This window comes from Xenopus tropicalis, chromosome 6, assembly GCF_000004195.4.
Source record: "Xenopus tropicalis strain Nigerian chromosome 6, UCB_Xtro_10.0, whole genome shotgun sequence".
Taxonomy (NCBI): Eukaryota; Metazoa; Chordata; class Amphibia; order Anura; family Pipidae; genus Xenopus; species Xenopus tropicalis.
In genome coordinates, this window is record NC_030682.2 from 91,925,837 (window position 1) to 91,948,283 (window position 22,447).

The following is a 22,447-nucleotide window of genomic DNA, read 5'->3' on the forward strand; positions in this document are numbered from 1 at the left end:
CAGGGGCCCTGCAGGTGCCCCCAGCCAGGTGCGTCCCCTAACCCCCCTCGCAGGGCCCCCCACCCGACGTCCTCCTCCGAGCGCGTACATTTGACGCGTTGGAGGAGGAGCGGTCGGGAGGGGAAGCACCGGCAAGGGTCGGGTCTGAGTCCCTGGGTCAGGACCCTGAGTCATCTGATCAACAGACCTGGAGAAGAAATTACATCTGAAATAAGGATTAATTTTATATCTTAGTTGGGATCAAGTACATGGTCCTGTTTTATTATTACAGAGAAAAGGAAAATCATTTTAAAATTTTTTTAATTATTTGTTAAAATCTTGTCCTGTAATTCAGAGCTTCTATCTAACAGGTTTCCGCATAATGGATTTCATACCTGTACTGCCTTCAATAGCAATTACATGAAAATCTTTTTTATTGATATACAGGTATGGGACCTGTTATCCAGAATGCTTGGGACCAGGGTTTTTCCGGATGAGGGGAAATTACGGGAAGGCCATCTCCATAGATTCCATTATAAGAAAATAATATAAAAACGATATACTTTATTCTCTGTAATAATAAAATCGTACAGGTATAGGCCCCGTAATCCAGAATGCTCGGAACCAAGGGCATTCCGGATAAGGGATTTATTTTTTTTATTTATTTCATGTTTACATTTCATTTTTTTTAGAAATCCAAATTACAGAAAGATCCCTTATACAGAAAACCCCCCAGGTCCTAAACATTCTGGATGATAGTGTCTGTCACCTCCCCCTTAATTAGCTGCTCTAGAGAAACATGAGAGGATAGGTAATGTAACTTTATGCACAGTGACAGGTGGATCCATCACTGTAAACCAAATAGGATTGTTTTGCCTCCAGTAAGGATTAATTATTTCTTAGTTGGTATCAAGTACAAGACACACAGAGAAAAAGAAAATCATTTTTAAAAATGTGAATAATTTGATTACAATAGAGTTGTGGGAGATGTTTTGTAATGCTCGTAATTTGGAACTTCTTGGATAATGGGTTTCTGTAACAGATTCCATACCATCAAAACTGGACCCGCACCCACTCACCCAACCTGAAATCTACCCGACCTGGCATCTCCCCTCTATTTATAGACCCATGCCCATCCCGCTGGGGGCAATCGCCTATAAAGCCAGAAGCCGGCAGTGTAAGGTCGTGGGCAGAAGAGCTTAATCCAAACTGACCACTATTATATCTGGTGTACCATTTGAAAACAACTGAACTTTAAACAAGTGTCTGCAGGACAAACCACCCCTTTAAACCTTCCTATCTTTTTCACACTAGTAAATCAGCCAAAATCATTTTCAAGCAGAAGTGTAGTAGTGTAATAAATGTTAATGAGCCATTTAGATACAGGGTGATTGATCCTGCTTTGTCTTGTGGGGCATGGGCTCTAATCCTGAATCTAGAATTCCTTCCATGAAGCAAATCGATGTTGCTCTTGTTTGACAGAAAGTTAACAGAAATATACTTATACAGTATTTACTGAACAATAGTATTAGTGCAGGAAGTATAGGTTCATTAGAAATCCAAACACACCTGAATATGCAACAGATCAATCAATCTGAGTGCATTCTCCTGGTATAAAAGTTCCTTTAACTGATACATGATTTCCCTCTTTTAAAAGTTGCAAAAGTTTGAAAATGTACCTGCCACTGGTTTGATATTTCCCATTTCATATTGTGCTTGAAGTAATGTACGGGAGCAGCTTCATGTGCATTTTACAGAGCTTCTATAACTGCGCTTTGGTAGGCACTTTCCCCCCCATTTATTTTTTAGCGTTGACATATTCATTGCCATATAGAGATTATACAGGCACATCAATCAATGCCTCAGTGGAGCCTATGTATCTGAGAGTTTAAACAGTATTACTTAGTATTCATGGTTATAGTCAACAGTTAATTCTGTACTACATTTGCACTTCAGGTAAGGTCTCCATTTATTTAACCAGGCAGTGCAAGTGTAGTTGTTATAGCTCCTTGATGCATTCTTGTTATAAATTACATGTAATTGTTATTGCTATGGCAATAGAACCTTTGCTTTCATCCTGTGAAAAGCCCACATATAGGCATATAATAGATGGGTACCTGTTCTCTAAGGTTACTTTTTGATTGTAATTGCCATGTTCTCTAGGTCAAATGAAACCAGACATTTTTCATAATGGATAGTTAGAGAGATATCTATTCATATTAAGCCAATAAACCCTTTAAACCTATTATCTCTCCACTGCTTTGTATTAGTTTAATTGCACTAATTTTAATTAGATTAGCTGGTTGTTTATTTGAAAAGAAAAAAGTTTTTACAGAATTACAAATTTAGTGCTCACTTTCAGAAGTACTGCTATGTTTTATGCCATTTTTTTCTCACTGTGACTAACTGGCTTACAAACTCTAATTAAACTATTTTAAATGTATGCTTTAACTACAATTAACATCTTGATTTTTTTATAATCCCAGCTCTTATATTACTGTTACTATTAATGACTTGCTGGTTTGTATGAGCAAGAGGACACATAGTGGTCCTTGGAACGTAGAAGATCAACCAGTTTGTGAGTAAATCAGAGGGAGAGGGAGGGTGAGTAAGGTAAGGCAGGAAGGGATTGGCAGTGATAAGTCCAATGTACATAGCTAAGCAAATTGTCTGGCCTTTGGCAACTAGTTTTACAGTTCTCTGATACAATTGCTCAACACCAAGCATAGCTTCAGTAGGTTGAGAGAGCCTGGAAATAATGGCTCCTGGTGTGTAGATTGATAAGAAACCAGATCATCACTTATTAAAATGAATTAATGCAGCAATGATTCAATTTATCCTTTCAACACATACTGTATATATGTATTCCTGGGGGGACCATGTGTTCAAGTAATAGAGTGTTCTGGTAAGTATAGTTAGGCACCAGCAGATAATTCATGTCAAATACATTGATATATTCTCTTTCTGCAACAGTTAAATTCTCTATTCACCTGTCAGCATTTCCCATAGACCTATTTGACAATGACAGGCAGACCACCTCAGTGGTCTGTTTGTCACCACGACCATGGGATAGGGCATTTTAACTGCTGCCTCTTTTGTGCCTGAGCACAGTGAAGGTAAATTCGCTTATTTAAACCAGACACACAGAACATGCTTAAAATAAATACACACACAAGCTAAGCAGAGACATGTGAATTTTGAATAAAATATATTTAATAAAATTATGTAATTAATGTCTTGAAAAATATTGACAAAATAGAACCCCTTTAAACAAAAAAACCTTTGTATAATGTCTTATTTTGGTTCATCTTTTGTATATTTTCTACATGTTTTTTGCTTTACTGCTTGGAGAATTTAGAGAATTCTCTAAAGGCCAATTAAAGTTTATAGTTTGAGCAATTGCACATTATATTTGACTTGGTCTTTAGTGTCAACATCTGCCATAATGTTCATGAAACATTAGTATTCATACTAATGTATACTATAGTGGGACTATAGGAGTGTGATCAATTCATTCTCCGCATTTAAGATATTTAACATTCTGTCCTATATGCCATATATGACAAAGTAGAAGGGAGAACCTTTTAATTGTGTAATTCATTATTTTATCCAGTCAATAAACAAATTGATTAGTTAATTATTTGACTTTTTCACAGGGACAAGATGCATTGCGTCTAACTAGACTAGGGTCTCATCGTGGCAAAAAATGAAAGTATGGCATTTTCCTTTCTGTGATTTTTTTTAATGTTTTGTTATGACACAGAAGGAGTAAGCACTCTGAAAGTACCGCTGTTATGTATTCCCAAAGCATAAACTTTCTCTGCACTGATCAATCCCATGACATTAATTATAGATTTTTTGTTTCTATTTTGTCTCACCACAACATTATGTATATGAGATGGCCACATTTGCTAAAGGATTGTGATGCAGCTGACCTTGCAAAATGCCACAATTAAACTGGCCCATTGATAATGACATTTATTGAAAATATTTTGCCTCACAGCCAAATAACATTATTTTAGATTTCATCTCTAGTGGTTTCAAGGTTAATATGCTCTGTTATGCAATGACAGTATGGAAGCTGTTTTAACAAAATGATAGACATATGGATAACATAACACAACCTTCACAGTTTTCATGTTATATTAGAATTTTAAATCAATACTGAGTTTTTTCTTCAGCAAACTGTAACAGGCCGAAGCAGCATTCATATTCTGCTCTTTACATGCCAATTCCCTTGCCACCCTAAGGGTTTGTTGGCTTAATACACAACCTCAGAATAGGAACATAGTCTATAAGGAATGTATTGTATTTAAGGAAGGAAACATGGCAAGAAATTTGGAGCTTTATAACTGTCAATTAACCTTTTTGTGGTTGCAGAATCACAATAAAAACACCTATATGCATATTTTCCAATATACTGCAGATTGATAAACTAGTGATGTGCAGATCAGAAAAAACTCAAACTGCACCCAACCGTACCCATATGTTGCCATTGTAGTACCTGCACTCAACACATACCCTGTGTCTTCCCACTCCATAAAATACTTCTGTCTGCACCTCTGGTTCCAAGACAGGGAATCGCCAGGAGCAGAGAAAAAAATGTACTTTCCCAGTCTGACCCAGACTAAACCCTCAATGGTCACCCAAATTTCAACCTGAACCCATCTGACCCACAGATAAACCTGTGGGTTTTGGGTTAACCCACATATAACTAGGATTAGACCCATGTGAAATAGATTGCATGTGGTATTAAGGAGATAACAAAGCTATGTTAGAAAAGGAAGGGAGAGGGAGAAGGCATGGCACTTCTATTTTGGGCAATAAATAAAAACATTAAAAAAACCCCAAAAGCTAGAGCCCAGATTTGGTTCAGAATTGTTTGCCAAGAACACATGGATGTTGCACAGACTCTTATACTCTCTCTTTATCTATGTGCTAAAAAAAAGGAAAATAAACCTGGGGGGGGGGTTGCTCCATTTAAAACTAAAGTTTTAGTTTTTGTCAAGTATAACAAAATATATGGCTTCTAGATAATGACTCCTGCTTGCTGTTTGTAACAGAATTTTAACAATAGATGGAATTCCATGGAATTTGATAAGAAAGGATAAGGATTTAAGTCAGAAAAAAAACTCACCACCACCAAGATTGTGGTATATGAGATGGCCACATTTGTTAAAGGATTGTTTAAAAACAAAAATTAGGGCTGAAAAGTTTGTAAAAGATATGCAAAGCAGAGCAAGAATAATTATATATTAATCTATGCAAATTTCAACTACTCAAATACAATGGGAAATTGAAAATGAATGTAGTGACTCTTTAATAAACTGGAGGCCTGCTGTCCATTCCCCTGTGAGATGCATCATAGTGGAGTCCTGTTGTAATCTTTGTGAAATCTTATTTAATTTCTATGAAGTAAAAGGAGCACTAAGGAGGTTAATTGCTGTTAGTCCATCGCCTTTCTCTTCTTACTTCTTTGCACCACGGCAAAGTGATGTGTATCAGAAAATTACCAGGCTGCACTTGAACTCTAGGCATCTAATTTCCAACCACATTTGTTTGCTCACAGAAACCCCTAATTGCTCTTGTCATTTTCCCATCGTTTATTCTCTGGACTGCATAATGATCTAGCACTTTGCACCTGAGCCTTTTTAGAACCCTCTCTGTACATGACAGTTTACTGCCCTTGCATGGGAATAGAAGGATACATTGCAGAGAATCTGGATAATAATGGGCAGTTAGTTGGCATAGTGGATAGAGTCCATCTATTTGTATGTGTATTCCATATCACATAGCAGCTTACTTTTAAAGGATAACTAAAGCTTAACTAAAGAAGTAGGACAGAAATGTTAAACATTATGGGGGGGTCACAAAAGTGTTGATATTGAGGAAATATAAAAGTGGAGATAAATTTGTAGAATTTTCTGCCTTATTCACAAACCTCTATCTTCACTTTTGTGAATTGTCTTTTAAACAGTTTTCAGATTTTGTCCCACAAAATTGTCTACACAATACGTGTTCTCAAAACATTATTATTGCCTTATTTATTAAGATAAAACTAGTATAATGCAAATGTGAGAAAAAAACTTATATAATATATAAGATTGTATAAATTAGACTTTTTGTTTAAACTGTGTTTTACTTGATTATAATAGTGTTAATAAGGCTTTTTGTGCCTATTGTTCTAGGTTCAGTGATTACTCTACATTGTTCAATGATTACTCAACAAATCCAGTTGCTCTAGATTTATTTATACTAGATTTACAATGACCTGGAATTAAAATCTTCATAGTCCTATGGTTCTAGGGTTACACAGAAACTTGTACCCTGACAATAGGCTGCTAATCCCAATTAATATACAGTACTAATGATCTCCCAAAGGAGCCCAATACAAGAGGTGTGAAATGAAGATTGGGGGGAAACAAAGCAAAACAAAATACCTTAGAATTGAATTGAATTACATCAATCTTTACTCCATTTTGAAAATGTCAGGAAAAATGTTGTTTAAAATGTCGTTTAAATGGTGTTTAAAAGACAAATTTGCTAAAGTATCTGTAAACTGTCTTTCTTTCACCAAAAACTAAAACGTGGCGGATAGGTCAGAATTTAGGCAGATTTCTATTTGTGACTATGGAGAAAGTGTTTTATATCAGCCTACCACTTCTTTTTTACAAAAAAGGGGCTAGCTCCACTTTTGCGAATCCCCCCATGTGTTGGGCTTCTGTACCAGCCCAAGGCAACCACAGCCCTGTAGCAATGAAGATCTGTGCCTCCAAAGATGCCCCAGTAGCTCCCCATCTTCTTTCTGCTGATTCTCTGCACATGCTCTGTGCTGCTGTCAGTTAATGAGCTTAGGGACTTGGAGACCCTGGAGTTCCACCTGTATAAAAGCACCCAGTCTTCAGTCTTGGCCTCTGTGATTTATAATATCCTTATATTTTACAATAGGGGGATACATTATTTGCTATATATAAAGTACAACTGTCACAACAGAAGGCTGATTAGTAAATAATTCAGGTTATTAGTTTGTGGCAGCTATAAAACCAAAGCAGCTAGCATCAGAATTTATAATAAACAGCCATGTAGCAAAGCTGATATGACACATAAACCTCATTTCTGCTTGATAATTTGTGATGACCCCTAGGGCTAAACTCCAAAGGTGATTTTGATCAGATTTTGTGGGTCAGATTTAATCTGATCTAGTCATGTAACACCACGCAATGCTATTTAATGCCACATAACAGCATGCAACAGCACAAGATTTTGTAGGAGCTTACAAAATCTGATCTCCATAGGCTTTAATGTAATGTCAGATCAGATGAAGTCAGATGGAGCGTATTTTTCCTGCATCTCCATCCGACAATCAGTGTATTTCAATAAGAAAAATTTTATAACATTGGATAAAAAAACAGAGCATGCAGCATGTTGTACGGCCATTCTTTCATGTAGTTTACACATCAGATTTTTGTATCAGTTTCATAAAATTTTAACCCGTGCTGCTACATCCAATTTGTAGGATGTGTTCTGTTGATCTGACACTGTCCAACAAAATCTCTTGCTGAGTTTAGCCCCTTAGCTTCGCTTCTCAACAGCTGCTCTGAGCACACTGAGCATGTGAATGTCACTGATACTTAGCGCCACCTCAGGGGTCCTGACAGAGGGCTATTGCACTCTCTATACTAGAAGAGCCAAATTTCCAATTTAAAGATTCGAATTTGGCTCTTTCAGATACCAGGAGTGGCTTTTGACCACCCCTGGTAACTTGCCAGGTGCTGCTGCCATGAGGCGAGTTGAGAGGAGTTAGGAACGCTGACACTCCTAACAAAATCACAATGTCTTTTTTTAGTATCCACTTTCCTACTGTGTTCCCTAAATAACTCCCTCTCTTCTATATGTATACAGAAATGAGACCAATACTGACAGTTTTTTGTATGCCTCCCATTGAATTCTCAGAAGTTACCGGAACGATGTCTAGATTAATTGGCCAACAGCATTGCTTTTCAAACTCTAAGGCCAGCAGAATGTTTGCATATGGACTGCTGTTGGCAACTGTACCTGTGTAATTTAGCATGTTTGCTAATCAACCCCTCTGTGTTTTACACATAAAATGTAGGTAATGTAGCAATACTACCTCAGTACATTTTTCTTGGGTCCCCTTACCCAGACTGTAAATGCAGAGTTGCTCAGAGCATTTGGCAGACGCCATGTTTGTCTGACATCTGACATTCATCAGCAAGCAGGATCATGCGCACTGGTAGCTAATGCATCAGCAGGCCCAGTGAAGTGGGATAACACTTGGTGGAGAATGGTTTAGTTTCCCTTTGATGCCATGATTCCAGCCAAATAGTACCTCATTTAAGAAGGCAATACATGCACTTATTTGTTTTATAAATATTTGTTTTTTAAATAAGTTTGATTTTAACCTTACAGCCTGGCCATCTATTAACATATGAGTACCATGGAGTGGCATTTTAACAGTTGGTCTGTCAGGACAGAATATTCTGCTATGTATGTGACAATAACTGATAATGAAGTAGGGGTGGTAAAAAGGATTTTCAAATTAGCCATAGTATTTGATGGCAGTTTTATTTATAACACCAATCTTGACCTTTGTAGTGGCAACTGTAAAATAGACAAGTATAATATCTGTCCATATATATGGTCTTGATGTCAGATAGAAGGCTGCTATCCACAAAAAATAAAGTGCTTTTCTCTGATCATGGGATCCTTCTTGCTGTCTAAAGCTCTGCTTTTTTACTATCAGCACTAAAATAAATGTTTCTGTGCTTCACTATGAATACACTTTTATAACCATTCAGATTTACTGGGCATCTGTTATTTACTGGCAAAGTGTCAGCCCAGGATTTGATTTACAGTATCTTTATTTAATAGAAAATATTGATTACTTTTCCAGACCAGGGAAAATACATTGTTGTGTAAGGTTACACCTTTAATTGAGTCAAGTTAAGGATACAAAAATTCTGGATAAATATTTCAAGTCATTTTTTTTGCCTATCTTCCCTCTATGTATACGTGAAGAAGATGCTGTTGCAATGTCAAAACCTTGGACCCCTAACTATAAAATAGACTACTACATTATTATTAGATAACTAGCTTAAAGGGGATATAAACACAAAAATAAAATTGGGGTTGAAAATTAAAAGCATTTAGTGGTTTTATTGTTATTTCTAAATGTAATTGTAGTTTAGTTTTATTTTCTGACCCTGCTGCCTTGCCTCACTTTTAAAAGACTGTAGCAGTATTCAGTTTTTCTCTAACCTAAACTGCATTACCTACAAAAACTTGCAAGCTTCTTCATAGGTCTGTTAATCTGGCTTTTGCTACCTTGTTTCAATAGTCCAGTAGGGCATACAATACCCTGTTTTCCCGAAAATAGGACATCCTCCGAAAGTAAGGCACCCCCCGATTTTTCACCCCCCTCGGAAAATAAGGCACCCCCCGAAAATAAGACACCCACCTAGGGTGATGGAATAAATGTGTCCTGTATCTTCTTCATGGAAAAATAAGACATCCCCTGAAAATAAGACCTAGTGCATATTTTGGAGCTTAAAAAAATATAAGACAGTGTCTTATTTTCGGGGAAACACGGTAGCAACCATTTGTAATGAATGTATATTGTATTTCTTTATAATGGGTTTACAACCCTTTAAATAACAGTTACATTTGCTTCTGTAAACCATACACTCTGGTCCATTTGTCCAACACATTAAGGGATAGAGATTCTCCCACAGAGGCTCTATATCTGGAAGGGCCACTCTGTGATTCTAAAGATTATGGCTACTTGGAGTGCCATTGCATAGAAAAAAGTTCAGCGATACAGTTTGATGCCATAGAAAGGAACTGCCAGCTGACTTACCCTGCTGATCCCAGTTGTGACATCTTGGTATGTCTGATGTGATTTGTTACTCATTAACTAAAACAATTAGTTAATCTTTCAAGGAGGCAGTCAGGCTCATTAATAGACAGTGAGGCAGGGTGAAAAGTGTAAAAAACTGTTTCCATATTTTTCACACTTTATAACCTGGCCTGCCTTGCACATCTGTGGGTGCAGGTGGACTTGAAGTCAGGGATCACTGGTGGGTGCAGGTTGTAATAGAGCCCTGTCCTTCCCACCTGCCCCATTTCAGGAACCCATGTACAAGTCTGCATTGTGCCTGCCAAAACTGTACTCAGTACCTTGCACTGAATGTGTCCCAGATTCAAGTGCTTGTTAAATGAGCACTAAGGGGCTAGATTTTTTACCCCATTATGTTCTTGCACTTAAGTCTGGGGCTTAAGTGCTGTTAATGCACTGGCACCTGATCAGGATTAATAGGAAGTTATTATCAATCCTGAATCTCACACTCCTTAAGGTGGCCATACACGAGCAGATCCGCTCGCTTGGCGATGTCGCCAAGCGAGCGGATCTTCCCCCGATATCCCCACCTACGGGTGGGCGATATCGGGGACCATTTAGGTAAAAAAAATAATAATCCGATCGTTTGGCCCTGGGGGCCAGCGATCGGATTATGTGGGCGGGGGCAAATGGGCAGGTCGGATCGGGGACCGCATTCAACGCAGCCCGAATGCGGTCCCCGATCCGACCAGATTTTCTAAAGCCTGGCCGATCCGGAATCTGGCCAATTTTCAGCCAGGATATCGGCGGCCGAGCCGATCTGCTCTCCCCATTACAAGGGACCGCATTTTTATTCGCGCCAGCTATAGTCGGCCCGTGTATGGCCACCTTTAGGGACCAAGTGGCTGCATTTATAGCATACAGTCTAATTACAGTCCCATGAAGAAGCCAGTACTATATACAGCACTTATATACTTTGTTTTGCAGTATAATAGTCACAGAAATAATCAAGAGAAATAGACAAGAGAATAAGAATTAAAAAAAAGAACTTTATAAAAATCAGAACATTTCTGCAGCAACAACAACAAATAACCACTACATTTATGAAGACAAAACTAAGAAGAAAATACTTGAAAAAGATTTTTCTTTAATCTCTTTTTACTCTAAAACATATACAGCAGTTAATGTTTCATTGTACTTTACTTCCAAACATTTTGCTTGGAATAAACTATGGTTTTCCTGATTTGTATACATGACATGTCTCAAGTGTTATGTCTTTTCCACTTCCAAAAAATATTACGTTTTGGGGAATATTTCCCCATACATTAAGAACTGAGTATTTACTCATATCATAAACAGAATTTAAAGGTTGACAGATTTAAGCTGCTGATTCGGGCCCTTTCAGACTGATTTGGCATCTTAATTGCCCCTGTATGGGGTAAAATTGTCTGTATGTCGGACAGGTTTGATTTTCCATTGAATCGAGGACCGCATCAGCTTGTTAATGTGGTCCTTGCCCCCATGACCTGTTTCCCCATAGTGATTAGATCAACCCGATATCCCCAACCTTAGTTGGCCATATTGGAGAAAAATATGCTTGTTTGGCAAACTCTCATAGACACAGGATGACATCAAGGCTTCCTATTGTTTCCAGTTAACATAGTGTACAGAATTACCACCCTATAAGCACCAGACATGCCTGCCTGCAACATATTTCTGGATTGTCACATTTTTAACATTTCAGGTTCTTGCTAGATTCTGCTAGAATCAGTCAGTCAAAGGTATTTATTACTGCAATGATGAATGCCTTAAAAATCAGATTGATTTATTATCTAACAATTATTTGTTTTTTTTCAGGGGATTCAATCAATATCATTATTTATCAATAAGGATCAAGTCCACTGGAATAAAATGAACTTTGTCTGTAGCCTACTATGTGCTTCTGAGTTAATGATTACCCAGAAGGTTTGGACAATGTTAAATATTGATTTTAATCATACCACTCACATCATCCTATTTATTTGATCAAAGTGATAGGATAACATAATTGATTTACTCTTATTTGATTTATAATAAATCTGCACCAATTATATTTATACATTTTTTATTTAGGATTTATTTTTATGCTATTTCTGTTCCGAATTTCCAAATCTAGGTCTCAAATAACATGGGGTTTTTGGTATAAGTGATTCTTTAGCATAACTTTCACCTGTTAAATATTTAAACATACAGAAAACCCATGAGAGTTGTTAGACGCTAACACAGATTTATGTTGACTCAGTTAACATCAAGTACAAGATGCATATTATTACAGAGAAAAAGCGAATTAGTCTAATATCAAGGATTACAAATGTTTTGTTTTAATGGGGCAGTGGGAGAAATGATAACATTTTATTTTGGAGCTTTGTGGATAATAGATGATATTAGGTGTATTTGCACCACTGCCTTTATCCATAGTAATCAGTAACATATTTATGACTGGCTTACTACATAAAAAAATGAAAGCAAAGCATTGCAATAAAATCAAAGATCTGATTGATTGTTATGGGTATCTATACCAGTGCAATGTAGCACCTATATTTTCCTATATGCAGAAGTACTGTGGGTTAATCTTTAATAACTGATTGGGATTACTGAGAAGAAGTTTGTAACAAGTTTGTCAGAAGTGTACCCATTTGTCATTGCCCCGCACGGCATCAGTATCGATGCTTCTATCTTTTATGCTCTTTATAAGCAAAAATGAACCAGATTCAGTCTCCAAAAACATTTTATAATATCCCCATGGACTTCAGTCTGGACCTTAAAGTGCTTTAATTAAAAAAAAAATATTGCCTGTTTACTACTTTAGAATATAGAGAAAGGGATGAGATTGTCTTTTTTCCTGTGTGCTCTGTACACATATAAGACAGAAAGTTGGAAAGAATACATTTGTTTTTTCTCTGTACACACCACACAATATATTTGTATATGAAGTATTAGGATATACAATATTCTGCTTCACAGAGTAGACATAAAATATTCTCACTGCCTGTAGCATAAACATTGACTTATGTTGGTTTACACTATTTTAAGCTACATATACTCACATAGATTACATCTAAAAGTATTTTGCAATATATTTCAAACAGCCTATCCATAAAATATCCTTTTTAAAATACTATGAGAGCAACTTTTAAGACATTTTAGGTTTTCATTTTTTAAAACTGTTCAACACCTCAAAGGATTCTGTCATGATTTTTATAGTGTAGTTTAATTACACTGTGTACATTGCAATAATTCATTCAAATAAATGTATTTTTTTAGTTGTAATATTGTTGCAGCCATCTCAGTGCATTGCGCCCGAGTCTGAGCTTTCAGAATGAGCCAGAACTTCACAATGGAGCTGCTTTCAGATAAGCTATTGTTTCTCCTGCTCATCTTTTACTTTTGAGTGCTATTCTCATATCTACCACTGGGTTAGACATGGGAACATTTTTAGCAATGCAGGTGTCAGGTAATTTAGTTTATTGATAAAATACATTAACAAAGTAACAAATTAACACATAACAATACGCATTGGGCAGAACACAAGATTAAAACTTAGGAACAATAAAACAAAACAAATGAAACCAAAGAGTCTGCTCATTCCCTTCTATACTATCACTGGGTTTTATATTCCCCTTTCTCTAAATCATTTACGGGAATACACACAGTTCCATTACAGAGACTTTGCTGCCTTTACACTACACACACAGGAGTAAAAACATTAATCCTTTACCCACTGTATTTCCTCCTGTACTTCCCCCTGTAACCCCTGTAGTTACTTCTGCTCCCTCTGTACTTCATCCTGAGCAGTGGACACTTCCTGCTGTAAATCCCCAGACTGAAAAAGCTTCTGTCCCACTGTGGGACAAGCCTTGAGTATATTATGCCAGACTGTAGGGTATTTGGGGTGTGAGTGACCCAAGGCCATGCTCAGGTTACACTCTTTACTCACGTTGCCCTGGGCCTCGCACAGCGAACAGGTTTTAACCATACAGTCACTGGCCAAATGTTCCCTTGCTCAACACCTGCAGCACTAGTGGGGCTGCCGTAGGTAAAAACAGGAGCCTCTCTCATCCCCTATGCAGAAGGAATTTGGAAGATATTATTGTGCACCTGCAGCCACATCTATGCCTGCCACCCCTCCACCCAAAAATCTTCCTTGGAAGGAATGGGCTTGTGTTTAAAAATGACAGTGACCAGCTTAGTGTCCGGCCTGGAGATAGGAACTGCTCAGGACCCCTCACAGTCAGTCTCTCCCTTCTGATCATACAGAGCCCAGAACCTCTCCAGCCCCTGGGTCAGTTTGAAGCTGACATCATATTCAGACTGGGTGATAAAAGTAAAGACATCATGTGTGGTAAAGCCCAGGGATTGTTTAATGATGTTTCGATTTACAAATCTCCTACCTTGAACCTTGGCCCTTCCCACCTGATCCTGACCACATTCTTCAGTTTGAATACTGGGCCATCATGTGCCCCACTGTCTTGCCTCTCAATCACAAAGAACCTTTTCCTTTCCCAGAAGCTTTGGCCTCTTTGCTTTTCCTTCTGTGCATTCTCCCCAAGCACCACATGCTCACCCACCACCCCACTTTCACTCTGTGCCAGCCCATCCCCTACAACATTCCCATCAGCCACCAAAGGGCATTTTTCTTCCATCCTTTCCCCTCCACCAACTGGAACATTTGCATCATCATGGGAGACATTTTGGCTCAAGTTAATGATCTGCTCCATGGTCTCCTTGATCTCCAGCCCAATGTCCTCCAGCTTTTTGTTTAAGGCTGATGGTCCATGAAGCAAGTTAGTCGCCCATGATAGATCTCTGCTACCAAACCAAACCAATGCATAGGCCTTTCCATTGGCAACTCCTATTGTTTCTGGTGGCAAGACATTTTGGCATGGTTAGTCGCCTGCTGTAGCAGAGATCTATTGCGGGCAACTAACTCACTCCATTGGCCATCATCCTAAAGCTGCAGCCTTTCTGGTGCCCTGGGGCTTTTGAACCCCACTTGAAACAGTCACACTCTTTATCTCCTGCTTCAGTGTTGTTTTCCTGCTTTGCAGCAACTCCATACTCCTTAGTACAGAAATGTTATCAGTCACCAGCACCAGGGGCACCACTGTTTATACAGCACCCAGCAGGGCCCTCCCCCATGAGTGATGTAGAAGGCAAACCATTCCCTTTAAGAACCATGACATTAGCAGCAGTGGATGGTAAACCAAAAGCAAAAAGTAAAGCATTGCCTTTAAGGCCCATAACAGCAGCATTGGAAGGATTAGCAGTGGAAGGAAAAACATTGCCATTAAGCACCATCACAGCATTTGCAGCAGAGCCAATAGGAGAGATATTACTTTGCCCCATATTCAATACACAGGGTAAGTCATTGTCCCTGGACACCAGCACGTCAGCAGTGACATTGTCAGTCACATTCTCTGTGGGAAAAAAACACCCTTGTAGAATGCACATACACAGACATACCTGCTTTGACCACACTCTGGCGCTCCTCCTGCCACTGTCTGTGTTCCTCCAGCACTTCCTCTGCAGTATCAGCAGCCAGCAAGTCACAGTCCCAGGGAGAGGCAGAAGCCTGTCAGTAATTAGCAATACCGAATTACTATGTAACTACTAAGGAAGCACAATTTAAGTATAGAGACTGCAACCATTTAGGATGTATGAACCAGCTTTTGCAGGCAAGGCAGGGATATTATCAGTGCAATCTCTGACAAAATATACTGACTTAAAGCAGTGGGAGCCTCAAATATTTGTATCTGATAACGGTGGTCAGATTATAGTAATCAACTCATATCAGCAGCAGTTACCTACTTCCTTGTTGTTAGCCACAGTAACAAGGTGGCATTCTGAAAGTCTGCATAAACCATGGATGAAACTTTCCCTTGTGCCAGGTGGAGAATCACAATGTTTTTTCAGGATGCATTCCTCCCTTTGGGTTATGTGCTTTGTGTATAATGCTGTTCCTCTGTGAGCGTGCCAGTCATATGTGAATGCACATCATGCCCAGCAGTTGCTAGTTTCAATTTAAATGCTGTTATTGGTTGATGTTATATATAGTTGGGAGCGTTACATAGCATTCATAAATATTTGGGTTGATTTTCTCTTCCTATTTGTGCAGCATTTTTAACCTTAATAAAAAAAGATAAAAGTAGGCAGAAACCAGATAAAAACACATACAGCTATTGAGAGACTTAAAACAGTTTTTCATTATAGTGCTTTTCAGTACAATACCTGTAAACGATCACATTTTCTTTGCTAGCATTGCATTATCACATGATATCTTTTGAATTGGGCTGTAGGGCTGTAGCATAGAAGCATTCTAATGGTGACACTAATAGCTAATTACGTTGAACATCACAGCCAATGAGAAGCAAGCAATATAAGTATGTTGCTTGGCATTACACACTTCAGTAGTAATTAAAACAGCTTGTGTGCCACTGCCCAAAGCCTGAGTTACAGCCTATAAATACAATTACACCATGTAATAATTCTCATTATTTAATATTTCAGTAAATATCAGTAACAGATCCCCCACATGACTAAAACTGGGGTGGTAATGATTTTTTTACCAACATTATTAACTATAAGGCAACAGACAGGAGTCATAGTGAACACTGCAAAGAAACTTATTAACACAAATCTAATTCAGTTAAAAATACAGGTAAAATATCTTGACTATTAAAGATACAAAATTTTTCCTAGAATGGACATTTGATGGCGATACGGTTAAAGGACTAAGACGTCGACATACAGTCTAAAAATTCATGACACACACACTGACAAAAGCCATATACCATGAGAATAACAAGGCTAGATGGAACAAGGCTGACAAAGACAACCCCAAGGGTGACTTTTTTTGACACCAGCAAATAGATCCCTAAGGGTAGGGAGCTGAAGTAAAGTAACCCTAACAACCAAACAAACACACGCACTGAGGTTTGGCAGATCAGTGAAGTGCAGTTCCACACTGTCCAGTTCTGAGGTATTGAAACTGGGTCGTAACTTGAAGGCCTGTAAAACTCTACCACAGGAGTAGCATTCAAAGCAGGAGAGCTTTCCCTCTGGACCTCCATGATGGTAATGACAAGGCAGTTGGCAGAGGTGTGGGAGGGGGTGACAAGAGTTGACAGACGTTTTGGGGTCAGAAGCAGCTCTGTTGGGTTGTCTCCAACACATTTCCCCCTTCCACCACATGCCAAGTTCAGTAATATATTATTGTCATCTGGAAGGCTGCTGACTTCGTCCTCAGGCAAACGGGTCTCAAATCTGCAGAACGGGCACACAATAACACATTGTGGGGATTCTCCACAGTCCACCAGTTTGTAAAGGCATTTGGCACATACTCTGTGGCAACAGCCAAGTACCTTTGGTTTCCTCTGTCTCAGATTGTAACGGTTGTAGCAGATCTTACATTCAAGCTCATCAGGGTTCAGATTGGGAGACTCTGAATTATCTTCAGTTAGCTGACCTGTCATTATGTCTTTAGTTGAACAGTAGGAATGTTAGTGCAGAAAAACATAAAGCAGCACTCATGTACAGATCATCTAAGTCTCCAGCCTGGAAACGGGCTCATCCACCCTCACACTACGGCAGGGGAACTGTTGTTGATATGTTGCTGGGATATTCATTACTTCTCTGCATCTCCCACTGGGTTCTGAAACAGAGGATTTTACATGGTTAGATGCTTTGACAATGCAATAGCTGTGAATCCAAAAAAGGAAACTGCAACTGGATGGTGTTACTGGATGCTTCCAACTAGTAAAGCCCTAACATGATGACATTTGCATTTGCTCCATAGAAAGATTTGTCACATGCTTTAGCTAACACCTCTTCTTCTGTTTAACTACTTTAAAGAAATTCATGAAAAGAAAACCTATATTTCAGTTAAGTGGGCTAGAATTAGAACACATGTCTATCTTAATCACTGACATTTTTCTAAAGCTGCTGAGAAATATATCAATAAACAGTAAGTAACTGCATATTGAGCTAATATTAAAGGGAGAAAATTAGATTAATGTTTAAAACCTACATTTTAGAAAAAACAGAAAGAGCAAAAAAAGTGATTGTAAGACTTTTGAATTGCTGGTGAATGCAGTGAGATTCTGCAGGCACTTACAATAGTCTTGTAGAATAGTAAGGTGGACTTCCCATATAAAAAGCATGGCCATAGTCTTATTGGACCACTTTGAGAACAGGCAGTTATGGGACCAGGTTAAAGGAGAAGAAAAGGTACAATCACTGGGGGAGGCCCAACATTTTAGCACCCCGAGTGATTTCACCTTTCCTTTTGCTTTAAGGTCCCATGAAACTGTAAGGTGTAATCAAAGTCACATTTTTTATTGTACTGTAAGGCAAAAACATGTAATTGGTCTATTTATTAATGCACAAAAGAAAAACACACATGTAGACCAATGAACAACTTGAAACCCTTAGTGGGTAAAGCTCTATTCAAAAAATAATTTGGGCAGGTAGACTACAAGGCACCCCAATTTGTGTGTTAATACAGTCACTTGCTTAAAGAACCATATATAAATTGAGGTATGGGGACATTTTTTTATAGATTAGAAAAATAGAGCATCAGAACACCTTTGTGACAGAGTTTGTAGCAAATAAGTAGAATATTCCAAACTTTAGGACTTCCCTAACAAGCAGGCATTTTCAGTTGGTCCTACACAACACAACATTGCAACTTTGGAACTGCATTTTTTGGATTGAGGAAGGCTACCTTATCAAATATGATGCTTTTTAGAATATTTATTTCTCTTCTTATTATATGGATTTTTGTTTACAAGGGTTACTATTGCTCACCCCTGTTGCACTGAGCAACAGATATAGGCTTGACATTTGTACAGTGATTTTTGCTGATATGCTAATCATATAACCCTTCTGTTAATGAGACTAGGACACCGACACAAAAGGTGGCCACACACGTGGTGATTTGCGATGGTCGCACGAAAGATCGTTCAATCCGCCAATAACATTCAGGGCTGAAACGGCAGATAAGGAGGCAGAAACAATAGGATTTTTACCTCCTTCTACCAATTCAGCCCTGAAGGCAGATCTTTTAACTCCTCAATTGATGTGTAAAGCTGGCCATACACGCACCGATAATATTGTATTATCGGTGCGTGCATGGTTATTATATGATATATTATTATTATATATATTATCGGTGCATGTATGGCCAGCTTTACACATCAACTGAGGAGAATACAATGAGTTACCAACATGGTATCTTATTGTTACTGTTTATCTATATGTCTAACTGTGTTACTGTGTAATGGAGTACTTGATGACCTATGTAATGCACCACAGGGGAACTAGTGAGTTGTTTAATGTTGAGTCAGGCATGAAATATCTTTAAAGTATGCTGTTTGGTCACTGGGGATTATGTAATATGCTGGAGCAGTATCAGAGAAAGTTGCTCATTGCAGTATTGGGGAACTAGGGGCATAGGAGGTGTGACATATTTGTCAAGTTCAAACTTTTAGTGGCCCTGAGGCAAACAAAACACCAGACAATCCTTAGCCAACTGAACTACAAGGGTAAAAACTTAATTCTACCTGATGAGTGGCACTCATATATGAGACTTAAATCATTAGCTGTCAGTAAAACATACTTTATGGACACAGGAAAAAGTGGAGAGTTATTGTCAATCATTGCAGCATACATTATTTTGGGTACAAACCTAAGCTGCTGGAGTAATGCAGTTGGGGGCACAAAATTATTGTAATTAACATTTGAGAAAGTTGTTAAAGTGGACCTGTCACCCAGACATAAAAAGCTGTATAATAAAAGTCCTTTTCAAATTAAACATGAAATGCAATTGTCTATGCTGTGAAGATACAAGATGCGCAGCACTTGAAACTACGGATACTGGAAGCCTGTGCTAGCATTTCTCCTGCGGTGTTGCTATCAGTGTGTGAAGAGTGGGAGAAGAGGGTTGCATTGACAATCCAACACAATGGGCAGCACATTGAACACATTTTATAAGTGGTCAGAAACTTGTAAATAACTCATGAAAGAATAAAGTTACATTAAAAACAAGCACACCATTGTTTTTCTTGTGAAATTCTCAATAAGTTTGATGTGTCACATGACCCTCTTCCTATTGAAAAAACAAAAGTTGGATCCAAAATGGCCGACTTCAAAATGGCCACCATGGTCACCACCCATCTTGAAAAGTTTCCCCCCTCACATATACTAATGTGCCACAAACAGGAAGTTAATATCACCAACCATTCCCATTTTATTAAGGTGTATCCATATAAATGGCCCACCCTGTAGGTTAAAGAACTAGCAACTGAAGTTACAGATGGTCAAAACAAACATAAAATTAATAACTTCTTATGTACACAGTGAAAGGCCAATTGACTGGGCACCCTATGCAACCCAGCTTGGTGTCTTACTCCCCCCGTGCATATAAGCACGCGTACATGCATGTTGACAACAGCTGGGTATTAGTGGCCAGTGGGTGGTTAGGTGCATAAGGACCCGGATCTAGGGGTAGGTGACCTTTGAGCCTTAGACAAGGCCCTCTTCTGCTTACCCTTAGTTCTTGTTTCTACAGCCTAAGTTTTAGCAAGAACTTCTCTATAGCAACAATACAATTATTATGGCTGAAGAAATAGTCATCAGACCACAACTGAAAAAAAGTTTACTCCTTAACTTCTAAAGGAAAATTGCCCTTTACTCCTCAACTTAAAAAAAAGGGAGGGAGAACACACTTCTTCCTAAAAACAACCAATATCATCTTTCAGTTATAAAAAAAAAAGAAAGTTTCTTGCAAAATGTTTATAATGCATGAAACACCAGCTCTCTGCCAATTCTAAGGCAGAAACATGCTCAGTACCAAGAACAAGACCTCTTTGCAAGCCAGTGTACTTTGAAAAAGTCCCAGTGCACATAAATAAACTAAAACTCTACATCACAGCGTTCCTTTAAATGCATACAACCGTTCAGGTGAGAATGTAGAAAATGCATGCAAGATTTGCAGGTAGAGTTCAGAGAGAATCCCCCATAAAATCTTTCAAAGTGTTTCAAGTTTGGGAGAAAATCAGTTCAAACATTTTACAGTTACAAAACAAAATTACAAGCCAGCGGTGATAAGCCTTGCTCCGCCCCCACAAAAGTTTTAGGAAGATTTACTCAAAATCAGTCCTAAACTAGAAGAAACAAAATCAGAAAATCTATCTTTCAAAATCTAAACCCTTAGTTCAATTATGAAGGCTATGGAATCGGAGAATACATACATCTCAAGGCATAAAATATATTTAGTTGCACATCCTGGAACTACCATAAATACCCCAGTCTATACAATTTGCTGATAAATCTGTTACAGAACTATTTCCAAAACTTTTTTTTGTAGGATCTTCTATATAAAAAAATCCCCATAAACTGAATCTGATTCCCTTCCAATCCAAGACACTCCATGCTCCTTGCCTTAAGACAATATAATATATTACATAATACATCAGAAGGCTTGGTACCTGCACTCTACCCATTGTCTAGTTCAAATTTCATAGAAAAAAATGATGTTCCCTCCCTCCAGCATACTTAATTGTTGGCAGATTATTGTTAGACCTCTAATGGGCCATTTTAACAATGCAGGGCAACCTGAAGATCTGGCCATCAGTAAATGCCTTGTTGAACAGACAGTGTTCCTGTCAGCCTAAAGAATCTTAAAGCTTGATCCACTGGGGTATAAACCTCCATATTCAGAAGACAAGAAACTGAAGAGTTTAATTTGAATGGAGAGATTACTATTCCATCATTCTACCCCAGACCAAAAAATTACAAGGAAGTAAAGCTACTGCTCTGGGTTTCTTCATAATAAACATTGATTGCTTATTTTGCCCTTGATACTCCTCGAAGTATAGAACGGTTTATAACAATGTACATTTTTATAAGCCTTTAATCCTATTGAGTTTTAAATAAATTATGTCCAAAATGCTTCCCACAAAATAGGAGACTGAACCTAAAATGGCTGGAAACTTATTTCTGTTGAGAACACACTAAACCACGTTTATGAATAAAATGCTGATAAATACTCAGGATACATATGAAAGTGTATAAAGTGTTGATTAACATTGCAGCATGTGTGTATTTTGTGTTTGCTTCAAAGGAAAAATGTATAAATCACAAGTCCTTTCAAAAAAGAAGGAAAATTACAATCACTGGGGGGTTCCAAAATATAAGGCACCCCCAGTGATTGTAGTCGCTTACCTTACAACCCAGGTTAGTGCTCCTCTTAGGAGAAAACTGCACCAGCCTGGGTATCTGTAAGTTAGTGTCTCCTCTTCCTTCTTCTGTCTTTGTGCCACTTGCACATGCGCAGTAGAGTTACATAGTTACATAGGGTTGAAAAAAGACCACATCCAATCAAGTTCAACCCTTCCAAGTAAACCCAGCACACAAAACCTATACTTACCAATCTATACACTCACATACATAAACTATATATACAAACATTAATACTAACTGTAGATATTAGTATCACAATAGCCATAGATTTTATGCTTGTTCAAGAACTCATCCAGGCCCCTCTTAAAGGCATTTAATGAATCTGCCATTACC

At 38.2% G+C, this 22,447-nt stretch overlaps 1 protein-coding gene across 6 annotated transcripts in view; it reads right to left on the minus strand.

Moving 5' to 3' along the window:
* Nucleotides 1-10,962: 10,962 nt before the first annotated feature.
* The window catches only part of rnf182 (ring finger protein 182), a 50,838-nt gene continuing 39,353 nt past the window's right edge, over nucleotides 10,963-22,447 (minus strand). For 5 of the 6 annotated variants that reach the window (XM_031903167.1, XM_012964177.3, XM_012964179.3 and 2 more), the window contains one exon: nucleotides 10,963-17,525. In XM_031903167.1, the coding sequence (XP_031759027.1) occupies nucleotides 16,606-17,346 (741 nt within the window). In that variant the 5' untranslated portion in view covers nucleotides 17,347-17,525 and the 3' untranslated portion in view covers nucleotides 10,963-16,605. 6 annotated transcript variants of the gene reach the window in all.